The sequence below is a fragment of the Telopea speciosissima genome, chromosome 8 (genome assembly GCF_018873765.1).
Source record: "Telopea speciosissima isolate NSW1024214 ecotype Mountain lineage chromosome 8, Tspe_v1, whole genome shotgun sequence".
Lineage (NCBI taxonomy): Eukaryota > Viridiplantae > Streptophyta > Magnoliopsida > Proteales > Proteaceae > Telopea > Telopea speciosissima.
Window position 1 is genome coordinate 53325304 of NC_057923.1, and position 13867 is coordinate 53339170.

Below are 13867 nucleotides of genomic sequence, written 5' to 3' on the forward strand. Positions count from 1 at the left end.
TTATAAAAAAAAAAAAGAAGAGGAAAACAGAGTTACAGAGAAGTAGAAGAAGAAGACGACTAGGGAGTGCCGGAGGCCCGGAGTAGGGACTTACCTTGCCGGAAGACGGGAAGGGTCGAGTTGTTGTTGCCGCCTTGCCGGAACTGGAAGAGACGAAGAGTCGAGGGTTGCAAACTTGCGGTTGCGCAGAGGCCAGAGAGAAATCAAGGGTTTTAATTTGTTTTAGGGATTTTACTTTTTACTTTTTAGAGTTTAGACTTTTTAAGTTTTTAGTTTGGCAAAAGTTTTGGTACACGGTCGTGCATGTACACGGCCTGTATGAAGTACCGCCAAATGGGCATAAATGCCCATCCAAAATGACCATAAGGCCCCCCCACCCCCTTATTGAATGCATTGATGCACGGAATATACCGTGTACCAATACCTTCCCCTTTTAGTTTTAAAGCTTATTTATCCCATGTAGCAGCATACACTAAAATTCTTATACACAAACCAATAAAAATCAAACAAAAAGAATAAAATAAAATGCATTAAAAAAATAAAAAAACAGAACATGAGTCATGAATGGCGGTCGACTTGACTATATGGCGCACCAAGGCGTTGCTTTAGCCGCCTTGGTGACGCCTAGATGGTCAAAGCGACCGCCATTCATGACTCCAGGTAAGCGTAGCCCTGCTTAGTGCCCATATTTCTGCCTGGACGCCAAGGCACCGCCTAGGCGACGCCTTGACAACTATGGTCTTAGGTGCTCCTTTGTTGAGAATCACCAAGTACTTTCTATCTTGCAAATCTACTTTTCTAGAAGTTATTCATTTGAGCTTTCTTTTGTGTACCTTGGCTATTTAAGCCTTGTTTCCTTCATCTCAACTTTTTGAAGTTGTGTAAGGTTGTTAATGGTGAACCTAGAAAAACAACTAGGTTTGAGTGTGAGCAAAACACTTGGGTTGTTGTTGAACACGTAAAAGTAATTGTAGGGGTTCGAGATCATTCAAGTCAAAGTCCAAGGCAGTGACTTTTGGAAGTGGATGCAGGCATTGGCCGAACCACACTAAATCACTTGTGTCAATCATTATCTCTTCCCCCTTCACATTTGCACCTTATCACTCTCTCTTTGCTTTACAATTTCTTTCCTTCAAGTAGTTAAGTTTTTGGGTAGAGAAATTTTCATTGTCTAACACTTGAGTCGATTATCCAATTCAACACCCCCCTCTATTGGGTTGCCATGAACCAACATCCCTCACTTGTAAATTATTAGATACTGGACAGACCCACAATGGAGATCACAGGCAAATTGTTATTCCTTCATTGCCTGAGTAGGAGTGGCATGCATTGTTGCTCTTATGGTCTAAACTGGTTGACGAAATCTAGCACCTGCTATGACATAAACGACAAGAGCAGCAGTTTCTTTTTTTCTTTTTTTTTCCCCTCCTCTTTTCCCCCTCCTCTGTACATGAATAAAAAAAAAGCAGAAGTTTGTTACACCACATATAAAAGAAACAACAGCTTCAAGACTTTATAACTGTACATGTCAAACAACATATTATCTGAAAAAGGTTCATGCATAAGGAAGTCAAGAACAAGGAGAAGAGATATATATGTGAACAAAGAATTCATGCGACTCAGTAACTCCAGACAAGATAGCGACTCAGTAACTCCAGACAAGATAATGGCAGAACATGAAAAACTTATTCCCTGACATAAGCCCTATAAAAGTTCTCAGCCAAGTAAAATGGTCAGCATGGCCTTTAGTTCATTCTAAGGTTGGAGGGAAGGTTTCTATGATTTGCAAAATCATGAGACCGCATGGCGATTATGTATTATAAATTAGGTTAATCCATGCATAAAACATTATCTATGTGATAGTTCTCAACTAAAAAACTTCCATGGTTCCCCAAAACAGAAGGATCATAAGGAATACTTATCAGGAATGCATATGTAAAAATATTTAGTGCTTACCATTGAAAATCCTCTGTATTATAATTACGAGTGAGTCATACCTGGGCAACTTGTATTCAAGGTAAAGTTCAGAAACTGTAGCTGCAAAGTCACCATAATGAGATATGGCTTCAACACACAGATGTCTTCCTGAAGCTGATTTGTTCTCATATACTAAGATGTGAGCTAAAGCTACATCTTTCACATGAACAGATCCCATAAAATAATTCTCATACTCTTCAGTGCACCCTGCACCATGATGGCATGCCAAAATCAGACTTTCGAATTAATTCAGTGGATCACAAATCTTTAGATACACCAAAGTATTGAAAGAACAATGGAAAGAAAACAAATTCAAGATAACCTTCATTTGGGGGGGGGGGGGGGGTGAAAGAATTTATTAATGGGGAAGAATGCAAATTCATATTTCACATTCAACAAGAAGAAACAAAAAGCCTCCCAGTACATTACAAATTTGTCTGAGAAAGTGAGAAAATAATATCTAGGGAAAATTACACTGCCACCCCCTGAGGTTTGTATTAAATACAGAACGACCCCCTGTATTTTTAAATTATACAGCCACACCCCCTGAGGTTTGGTTAGTTGTTACAGTCAGCCCCACTCCGTTATATCAATCCCGTTAAGTGGTACGGTGTTGGTAATTCATGACTTAAAATGACTAATATACCCCTATTTGGGGTTTGAGCTTACCACCCCTTCCCACCCCCTTCCCCTGCCCTGTTACTCGAATCAGAAGATGGCGATCTTCTTCCTCTGCAACTACAAGGGTTTATGGTTCTGAAGATGGCGATCTTCTGAGGCAATGTTCAACGCCATCCCCTGCCTGCTACAAGAACCGAGAAGTGCGACAACCGTACCGGCGACATCTACTGAGACCATCACTGAGAACTACAACATGGGATCTGCTGAGACCATCACCGAGATCGGCGATGAACGGCAACGACCTTCTCCTTCTCCTTCTTCTTCTTCGTTTTCTTTCTGCACTTCCCCCACTCACTCTCTCTCTCTCTCTCTCTCACAGTGACGCCGGTTCTGATTTTTCCTATATTGCAGGTTTCGTGCTTAATCCTTGGCGTCTCTGGAAGGGTGGGTCTGAACTACATCGTAGAACTTCCTGTAGGTACGTCTCTTCCCCATTCTCTCTCTCTCTCTCACTGAATCTCTGATTACTGTTGTCAAATTGCTTCCTCACCGGATTTGTCTCCAATTTCTGTTAACGACATGGATTTGGGCCGGATCTGGTTAGTCTCCCATTTCTGTTAAATCTATTTGGGGGTTTTATTTGGGGGTGCGATTTTCCTCTTCATTTCACATTGGGTTTCTAGCAGCCGTTGATGGTATCAACAAAGTCATGACTGAAGAGCTATTGAACCTTTCTTAGCAACAGATGGTTGGTAGCCAGATAGTCATTTGGGCTTGCTGTGGAGGTTACATTGATAAAGTATACGAGTACATCATGAATAATAGGATAACTACAGTGTAGAACGATCCCCTGGAAACCATAGATATGGTTTGTAATAATTACGAATAAAAATCTGACGTTATCCTCGAAGATACCTGAATTTGATACTTCTTTTTTTCTAAATTCTATAAGATTCTCAGTTGCTGTATATGTGTGGATGCGGTGGTTGGTTTTGAAGTTCACATTTTGGGAACAAGGCCATAATTCAAGGACTTGCACCACTTAGAGAGGAAGTGTTGTTGGTGGTTCAAGAAGATTTGTGTCTTTTGTGGGAGTAGAAGACACAAACCCAATAATTCACCCATTTCAACAATCTTCCATGGAAAGTGTTTCACGCTTATATTTCCTATCTAGTGGCATTTCAATGAGAGCAAGGAAAAAAAACCCGAGAGAGAACAGAGGGAGAAGAGTTGAGGGAGAGAAGACATAGATGTATAAATGAATACCTATGCATTGGACTTGCAGGTCAGCGATGGAGTTGCAAGTCAGCGATGGAGAGAACTTCAAATTTGGGGATGAAGACAATGGTAAAAAGGGTTTTTGGTTTATAATCTTAGAAGAGGGCAAAGTTGGAATTTCCAGCTAAGTATTAACAAGATATTAGAAGAGGGCAAAGTTGGTATTTAAAATGTATTATTTAACACCGTTCACTCACCGTCCACTCAGGGGGTGTGGCTGTATAATTTAAAAACACAGGGGGTCGCTCTGTATTTAATACAAACCTCAGGGGGTGGTAATGTAATTTTCCCTAATATCTATTAAGTTACAAACCCTTCCAAAGCACCAAAATCCCAAGGTCAATCGAAAAATCAATTGAAGTCCATCGTGTCTGAATCAACTTCAGTACGATGAAGTCTAGCCGACTAGATATTTTGATGCAACTGGTGACGACCAAAATTATATATGAAGAGAGAGAGAGAGAGAGAGGCAGTTGATTATTCTCAAAATTATTATTACTGAGCACAAACTGCCCGAACTTTGACCAAGTCAACTCTCAGCATTAATCAACTTCAACACATAGCATGACATAAGGAAGACAGGAAAGTCAGGGGAATGATGAAATAAGGATACCAAGGAAATACTCAATGAAAACATTAACTTGTATTACTTATACATGGAGTAGTCATAATGCAAACTATCACCCTTCAGTTTGCTTCGTAATCCCATATGCAGTTTTAGACACATGCATCACTATTTGAAAGCTGCTTAAGGTCAAACTTACAAGTTCTTTAAAAATTCATATGGATACAAGTACTTAAGATTATGATTGTGTTTTAAGAACCGCAAGCACACATTCATCACAATGAGATGAAAGATAATTGTATACTTAAGCTTATTCATATATATTTTTTAAAACTGATACTACAGTTCTTCAAAACTTCAACTTATATTCGTGTTTCAATAACCAAAAATCCTTCATTAACAGGGCAGCAGAGTTCAGTGTAATAGAAATTATGATAAGCACCTGAAGTAATGCACAGAATGATGTGATACCTTCAAGAAGGCGAAGAAGCATGGTCATGCTTGCATTAAGGGTTGGAGGAAGAACAGGGCCCATCACAGTGCCAGGATTGACAACAACGACGTCCAAGCCTTCCTTCTCAGCAAACTCCCATGCAGCTTTTTCCGCCATTGTTTTAGAAGCGGGATACCAGATCTAGGCCACAATAAAATAATAAAAAAATAAGAGAGTAGAAATGAACAGTAAAATCAGAAGGGAAACAAATCATAACTCAGGCATACAAATCAGCCAATTTTCATAGGAGCAGCAGTAGAATAACTAGCACATTGGTGTTTAAGAACATGTTCGATTAGACTGTGCACAAGTAATTTTCAATAAGCCCTTCCTGTTCACCCTTTGTCTAGAGTAACAAAGTAGTTCTCCCATTAGGCAAGTACGGTTTGAACATAAAAGGAGACACCTCTGGGTTTAATTTTGGTACCAATTTGATGCAATGTGGATTATTTTTATTATTATTATTTTTTTTTTGGGGGGGGGGGGGGTGATACTAGATGAAAGACAATTTTGAATTTTGAGGGTCCAAATGGTGATTATTGTTGCATCTTCAACCAAGGATTTATTAAAGAGCAGAAAATACAGTTGACAGTTGCATCTTCAACCAAGGTTTGGGTTCAGATATGGGAATCGATTTAGAAATATAAAAAGGGGGAGTCAGAACAGAGGGCTGATCTGGCAATTCCAACTGTCATATAGATAATTGATCCTTTGGATTGTTAAGTGTCAAATTACATGGTCTCACTTAATAGTATGACCCACCAAGTACTATTTTCTTGACCTCGAATTATCAGTCATCCTACCTTTTTGTTCAAAACTTTCCCTATTTCAAAAGTCATCTCCTACCACATGCCAATTCCCATGGTTGACACTCAACATTCGAATGATGAATGACATGGGCACAAGCTAAGGGACCACGTGGTCTGCTAATTTGGCAATTTTGACCATTGGATAAATAAATTAGGTTGTACACATATATTTGGTTTGATTGGGAGGTCAGGTTATGAACTAGAATGGATTGGCAAGGGTCGAATCCGCCCAAGCTCAGCCCAATTCCAGACGAGGCAGCACAAAGAAAAAGGTTGTACCCAGTGCACTAGGCTCCCACGTTCAGCAGGGTTTGGGGAGGGTCAGATGTATGCAGCCTTACCCTTATTTCCAAAGGCTGTTTCCAGGACTTGAACCCGTGATCAAGCGTTCAACAAGTGAGCACTTGACCAACGCGCCAAGCACGACCTCCAAAAATCTCTTTCTGAACTGTCAAACAAGGTCTAATCTCTAAAAGCCTGCAAAAATCTGTTTCAGGCTTTCAAAGTTCAAACTTCGAACATGTCAAGAGCAGAGAAAAGGGAATTAAATAAGGATATGAATATCATATATCTAAGATTAAGCTTTAACTCTCACCTCTTTATGATTGCAGTAGTCGAGATCCGTCCAGCAATCCTCGTTCTTGATGACATCGGCAGGCCAGTTGGGGCTGGGAACGATGGCAGATATCGATGAGGTCACAACCACTCGCCTCACCCCGCACTCCTTCGCCGCTTTTAGTGCATTTATCGTCCCACTGATCGCCGGCTCCAAAAGCTCTTTCTGGTATAGTACTATTCAATTATTCTTTAAAAAATAAAAGAATTACGAGAATTTATTTAGTAGCCGTAGGATTGAGAAGACGGACCTGGGGATCCAGAACTCGATCGACAATACAGGGGGAAGCCAGGTGGAAAACACCGACGGTGCCATTGATAGCGGCGAGGAGGGAATCGTAGTCGAGGAGATCGATCTGGAAGAGACGGAGACGCGAGTCTGCTCCTTCTAGGGCTTCCAGATGCTTCGTTTCTCTATCATCATCTGATTGATTGAAGTAGAAGAGTCGTTGTCAGTTGAGCAGAGAACAGCAGTTCAAGATTGAAACTTCAATTAGAACTTAGGGATGAGAGGAATGGCGCCAATGACTGATTCTCAAAATGAAAAGATGAAATTTCTACTGAGAGAGAGTGAGGGGAAGTGAAAACAATGATGATGAAATAGAAAAGGATAATTAATTAAAGATAAAGAATAGTAGTAGAAGGAACAAGTACTGAGATCTTTGACGGTGGCGTGGACGGTGTAGCCACGGTCGAGGAGAAGACGAACCAGCCAAGAGCCTATGAAGCCGCTTCCTCCTGTAACACACACCGCCTCGTCCTTCCTGATCGCCATCGCTCCTCTCTTGCTTTTCACGTCTCAGTTCTCACACACACACACACACTCAGGCACGCACTCTCCCAGAACCACATCTTCCTGCATCATATTATATAATGCTACCTGGTCGCGTGGTGGTTACGCCTTGACACAGAAGCGGGGTAACCCCCACCCTCCATGAAATCAAATATCCCACCCGTATTGATTGGTGCTGATGCTTGCATTCTCTTTGGCCTTGTGCTAGTACAGAGACTACACGCTTAGACAGCGATCTCTTTCCTTGATTTTTTTTTTTTTAAATAAAATTTAAGCAAGAGTTTCGTGTAGGAGAACGTGGCCCATGCACATGCACAAAGGTATCAACAGGATGATCATTACCACCTTTCGTGGGGTTGGGGCAGTCATTATGTCTCTTTGTTTGGACATTGGGCCACACTCCCCCACATAGAACTTTCTCTCATAAAATTCATAAAAACAATATTTCTCTAGATTTTTTAGTAAAAAAAAATGATCAGAAATCAAAGTTAATTTACGTTAATACCAATGGTGTAGATCTATGTTTGATGTACAACATATAATCTCAACATCATGTCTTAATTTCTTTTTTAAATATAACAAAAAATGGGCTTACTAAAAAAAGTAATGTTTTTTACCTAAAAAACAAGTAATGTTTTTTTTGGGACATGAAACTAAGAATTATGTTATGAGAAGTCGGACAAGGAGAACCTCATGTCGAGGAAAGCAGAGTTTACAAGAAAATGAGGTGGAGAGAGCCACCAGTTTTTTGACAACTAGAACTTCAAAAAGCTTGAGGAGAGGAAGTAAGGTTCTCTATTAGACGATCTAGAAACAAAACAAAAATCTACATGAGCAAACTCCTGAGAAAGAGACAAAACATCCTCAATAATAATTGTCATCACCCAATCTGTGCGGGAGGAGGCACCATTTAAGGCTTTGATAACACCTAAATAGTCAGAAGATCATGATATGCCTGATTTCCAAAGCGTGGGCCGAAAAAGAAAACATCCCTAATTCCTTCATCTTCTTGAACAACTACAGAGAAACTCCAGCTAGCTTTACAACGGACACCAAGGAAGTGCCTGTTTTGATCGAAGAAAATAGCTCATCTCACCTCTTTCTTTGATGAAGAAACAAGCTCCATCTGTAAAAGTGATTGCAGAGTACAAACCAAAATTAGGATTATTAAGGGATGAACTTGAAAAATAGGAAAGTTGCCTTCCGAAAATAAACCATTAGAAATAATACTAACCATACATATTCTATTCTCTTCAATGGTATACATAACAGTTGAAATAGTCGAATAAAGATTTAATTGCTCAAAATTAAAGAGTACCTTGTTTCATGACTTTCAAATTTGCCACAATAAAGATGACCATTGAATATGGCAATCATTTGGTCAAGAACATCCTTGTAATGTGAAAGATAAAAAGGAAAGTCATGCATAAAGATTCCTATAAGGAAGCATCCAAATGGAAGGGAGAAGCTTTCTGACAAGAAACTATAAAAAGGCATTTAAAAAACACATGGGTCATCGGATTTGGCTCCTCTCTAGTGCGAGACGATACATCTAACGGCTGCAGAGCAACAACGAAAGCACAATTCAGACAGGAATTTTTAGAAAGGCATATTCTCAGTAAAATGAGGATAACTTGCTTGTTCAATAAAAGTCGTAATGACCTGATTCCAAATCCTATTGAACAAGGATTCATATGGCTACAACTTTGGTTAACAAAGTTTCTTCATATTCTCAATGAAGGATATCTAAAATTATGTTAGAAGTGATGTCAATTGCAAGGATAAAAGAAAAGGTAATTTGGATGGAATGAAGGATAGAGTGACTTACTTCTCTTGAACCAAGATGTGTTATTTTCTTGAATCTAGAAGAATTCAACAATGAAACATTGAAGATGTTTCTCACCATCCTTGAAGAGTTGGTGACTTTTATAGTGTTATTTGCATCCTATAAAAGTTACAACAACATTCTTGGAACTACTTCACATTCTAGAAGAGAGATGTTTCAGTCACATATTTATCTTTTTATAAAAATCCACAAAAAAATACTTTGTTGTTTTTAATTTCAAAATTTGAATTTGCAGAAGGTCTGTGTTCTTAGCTTATTTTCACCAATCTATAGTCAGAATCAAAGAAAACATTCTTCATTAAAATTTTAACCCACGATTCTTCTTTCGTTTTAGCTTAGAATTAACTCATTATAAGTTATATCCAAAGAGTTATGCCTAGTTCACTAATCTTGTGCGATTCTGGAGAATCTTGAATCCGAGTTCAATATTATTGGAGCCTATTTCTATTACTCTTCCAATCCAAATTCAGCAGTCTATATTGAGGATTGCATCATTTGGTATCAGAGATACCATTTTTATCTACTCTTTTGATTGGATTTTGAATCTTATTTCACAAAAATTATATTTTCATCTCCTTAAAGTGACTTTGATATCAATTGATGTAGGTAGCGGAAAGGTCAGACTAGGAGAGTGAATGCACAAACACAAAGTGTGCAAATATAGACAAAATAATAAAATGTAGAACAAAATTAAAAAAAAAAAAAGGATAAATATGGGTTAAAATATTTATCTTCATAGATGTGCAGTTACACAAGGGATTGTAATATCTTCAAGGATGCAATGATGAAAACTCCAACTCTTTTAAGATAAAATGAAACTCTTTTAGGTTTTCAAAAGGAAAAATACCAACTCTTCTAGGTTGATGAAAAAATACTTCTATGTTTTTCTAGGGGATGAACTCTTCAAAGTTCAAGAGAGTGATTATAGCAACTATCATTCACAAAAATCCAAATACGTGGCATTTTATAAGCAATTCAAACTCTAAATTTTTTTACAACATCTTAACCATTGATTCTCAAGCCTTTTATCCTATGGCTTAGATTGATTCATAACATAGATTAAAAAAAATAAGAAAGTGGTAGAGAAAATCTACTACATATTGGGTTGAACTAATTAAATAATGTTTGGTCATTAATACTTATTCTAAGACCTTGTATCTTGTACCAATACCTTGATGCAAACTCTAAGGTCTTGATTATTGTTTTAATGTTTTAATTTTGATTTAATACCTTGATGTTTGTTTTAATGAGAAGACCTTGTAGTCTTCAAGAGGGACTTTATAGCCTTTAAGAAGGCCCTTAAAAGTATAGTTGAAGTTGTATAGATCAAGAGAACCTTTTAATAATGAGCTACTACATCATCTTACACTAAATAATTGAAGAGCCACTTTAAGGATATGAAGAATCACTCAATCAAAAGAAACCAACTAGGAGGTTCACATGTAGGTTCTGTATGGGGGGTTGGACTAGGTCCAAAGGAGGTCAATGGGGTTGGGCTAGATCCAAGGTGAGACTTCATCCGAATGAAGTAGAAAATCTCAACTCTTCTAGGATGGAATAAAACTTGTAGGTTCAAGGAAAAAAATACATCTTGGTTCAAGAGAAATTCTTGTAGTAACCTTCAACAAAGTATCATCTCATAACTACCATTACAATGAGAATTAGTTATCCTTTTATAGGAAAAGAAAAAAAATCCTAAAAGATATTATAACATCCAAATCCTTGATTTTTATGGCTGAGATTGATTACAAGCACAAAAAAAAAACCTTAGTCAACAATTTAAAGATATTTCTTGCCTTAAAGAATGTTTCAAAAGAGAGATTTTGTAGTCTTCAAGAGATACTTGTAACCTTCAAAAAGAACCTTGAGAGTGTAGTTGAAGTTTGTGTAGACTAAGAGTACCTTTGAATGATGAGCCGCCACATCATATTGCACTAAAAAAATTAAAAAGCCAATTCAAGGAGATGAAGAATCATCAAATCAAAAGAGGCCAATTTGGAGGGGATGCTTAGTCAAGGATTAGGTTCACATATAGGATTTCTATGAGGATTGGTCTAGTTCTAAGGTAGGCCATTTAGGGGGTTGGGCTAGGTCTATTGTGAGACTTAGTCCAAGAAATGAACTAGAATTCGGTAGGTCGATTGGACTATATATGCATTGTAGAAAAATATATCTCCTTCGATATAGCTCTGTTTAACGTGATTTAAAATCCATTAAAAAGCAGACCTAAATGGATACATCTTTTATTCTTTAAGTTTTCTCTAAATCGTATTTTAGATAACCCAAAAATGCCCTTGAATTCAATATATGTGCAGAGGTAAAATTTTGATGATAACTTTGGGCAACCAATTTGTTAGTCTTGTCGTTAGTGTTATCAGTAAAACCTGATTTTTTATCCAAAATGTGCGGTTGAGATCTTCGGAGGGCCATTTTGGCCTCGAAACGATGTCAGATTGTCGAAAAATGGCGTACATCCCCGCTAAAGGCTAGGTGTTGTGTTGGGCTCGTCGAGATCTTCGAAACAATATATTATGGGATATTCGTTATGTTTTGGTTCGACCTGTCCGATTTGGCAATTTTTGGATCCACGGGTATTCTTGTACTTCCTCAGGTTAGGGCTTCTCTATATAATGTTCTTATCTTTGAGAGGGTTATAAGAGTGGTTTTGTAACATTTTCAGATAATAGTGAAATTTGTTCTATTGCTTGACCGTGGATATAACTTCCCATCTTGGGGGTAAATCACGTAAATTTTTGGTGTTGTGTGTTGCTTGTTCTTCTCTGTTTTTCGCTTTTCTTTTGCAAATCGTCATTTTAGGCGTTGTTTCTTAACATTTGGTTCCTTTTAGACCAAGAGTTGATGTTGGGATTTGAGTTGGCTCTTGGGCATGATTTTGAAATGGGGCCTTCATGATGCGGGTTGGGTTCGCATCATGCTCCCTTTATTGAAAAATAATTCATCATTTAATTCTCGACCAAGCTAAAAGTACTCTTGTTTTATTGGGATCAAATGAGGCATATTTAATTGCACCATAGATAAGACAACTGTCAAAATTGGAGATGGCTACAAAAATGATGTCATGAATTGCAATCTTCATTTTGTTAGATATGTGAAGCAATGCAACTCCATTTGTCACTAATATGAGAAACAGAACATGAAACAATTTATTAACATTTACTGTAAGTAATGGCGAAGATGCAATACTGTAAGAAAGATTCAATGAGAGCTCTTGACATCATGATAATGGACCATTGGTTGTGACATTTCACAATTCAAATTTCCTGATGTAGGGGCTGCTAGCGCACTATCATATCGCAAAAAACTTGAAACAAGGTCAAGTCTGATCTCCTCTTTTGGGTAGTAATCGAACACCGGTGGTTTGTTCCAATCTACTTGTAGGGAACATCTATCCCCATCTCTATCATTCATGTCCAAGAAAAAAAAACTCGGCTTTTGACTTGGCCAAAATCGAGTTTTGGTCGAAACTTGATCGAAACTAGGGATTTTTTTTCCCATTGATGGGGAACCATGGTTTCGACCACCAAAACAGCTTTTTTAGGTCTGTTTTTTTACAAGTAAACTATTTTTGATATTTTAAACACAATCCATTAATTATTTTCACCAAAACATCACTTAAAATGGTACTTATGGTTATTGATCCAAGTTTATTAATGTACACGCTGACACAGATACTAAAGTGGTATTATAAATACTTAGTTCACATAATTTTAAAGTACTTGAATTTTGATTACACATTATCCAAATAAAACATTAAGCTGCCCCTCTTCCATTTCATACGGAGTTTCTTGGTGGGTCTAATCCACGAGCAATGTACCACTGAAGATTGCGAATTTGTTCCTCCGAATGCACAACATACGTATCCCATGACATATATAAGATATTTATTTTAAATAAATGTTGTAGGAAAATGACATTTATGAACAGAAAATTAAAAAAAAAAATCAACTATAAAAAAAAAATTTCACTCTGGTAGAGTTGTATAGTAGACTATTGTAACTCACATATAATAAATTGAAAGTACTCTACCATACATTTACTTAAAAAGTACAAAATAAATGAGTTTTTGGGTTTAAAACACTATTTACCTTCTTCAAGAGATGATGATATTGGAGAAGAAGACGCAAAACCAAGCTTAATGTAGCAAGATTGTGGAAAAGTTCAGCCAAAATGAAAAAAAAGGTCGCACCCAATGCACAAGGCTCCCACGTTTAACAGGGTCTAGGGAGGGTCAGATGTATGCAACCTTACCCCTGTTTCCAGAGAGGCTATTTCTAGGATTTGAACCCGTGATCAAGAGTTCAGCAAGTGAGCATTTGACCAACGTGCCAAGAAAACCGCCAAACTGGAGAAGCCTCTGTCGAGTTTTGAAGAGAAATGAGGTGTTTTAACCTTCTGCCCATTCCAAAGTTCACTTTATGTCCTTGATTTCGACTAGTTCAACTAGGTTTTGACTGAAATCGAGCCATCGAAATCGGGTTGAGTTAGTGGATTTTTTAACTTCTCCCCCTCCATTGAAACCAGGTTGAGTTAATGGATTTTTTAACTTCTCCCCCCAACTTGTCTCATAATTTGGCGAAATCGAGTTGTCTTGGCATTTTTGACAGGTTTCGGTCAAGTTTTGCTTCCATGTTCATGTCTCATCTCCTCCAAAGTTCTAATACCTAATGATGCAATCACCCTCACAGTATTGGTTAAACTCAAATCGAGAGAGTACTTGTACTTTTAAAAGTAACAAAAATTTTTGACAGAATGAACTTCAATCAGTAAATTAGGAATATCTCTCTTCTCAAATATTGGATTGGAATGATTCAAAATGGGTTTTGAATCTAAGAGACAACCGAGGCTATAA

At 37.7% G+C, this 13867-nt stretch overlaps 1 protein-coding gene across 2 annotated transcripts in view; it reads right to left on the reverse strand.

Moving 5' to 3' along the window:
• The window catches only part of LOC122670823 (cinnamoyl-CoA reductase 1), a 10188-nt gene extending 2986 nt beyond the window's left edge, over positions 1-7202 (reverse strand). Inside the window, exons 1-5 of one of the 2 annotated variants that reach the window (XM_043867825.1) lie at positions 7013-7202; positions 6610-6782; positions 6339-6524; positions 4913-5075; positions 1998-2184 (exon numbers count right to left, since the gene is read on the reverse strand). In XM_043867825.1, coding sequence (XP_043723760.1) covers positions 1998-2184; positions 4913-5075; positions 6339-6524; positions 6610-6782; positions 7013-7133 — 830 coding nt within the window. In that variant the 5' untranslated portion in view covers positions 7134-7202. The remainder of the gene's footprint in view (positions 1-1997; positions 2185-4912; positions 5076-6338; positions 6525-6609; positions 6783-7012) is intronic. The other variant, XM_043867826.1, reaches the window with a different exon arrangement.
• Positions 7203-13867: the final 6665 nt, after the last annotated feature.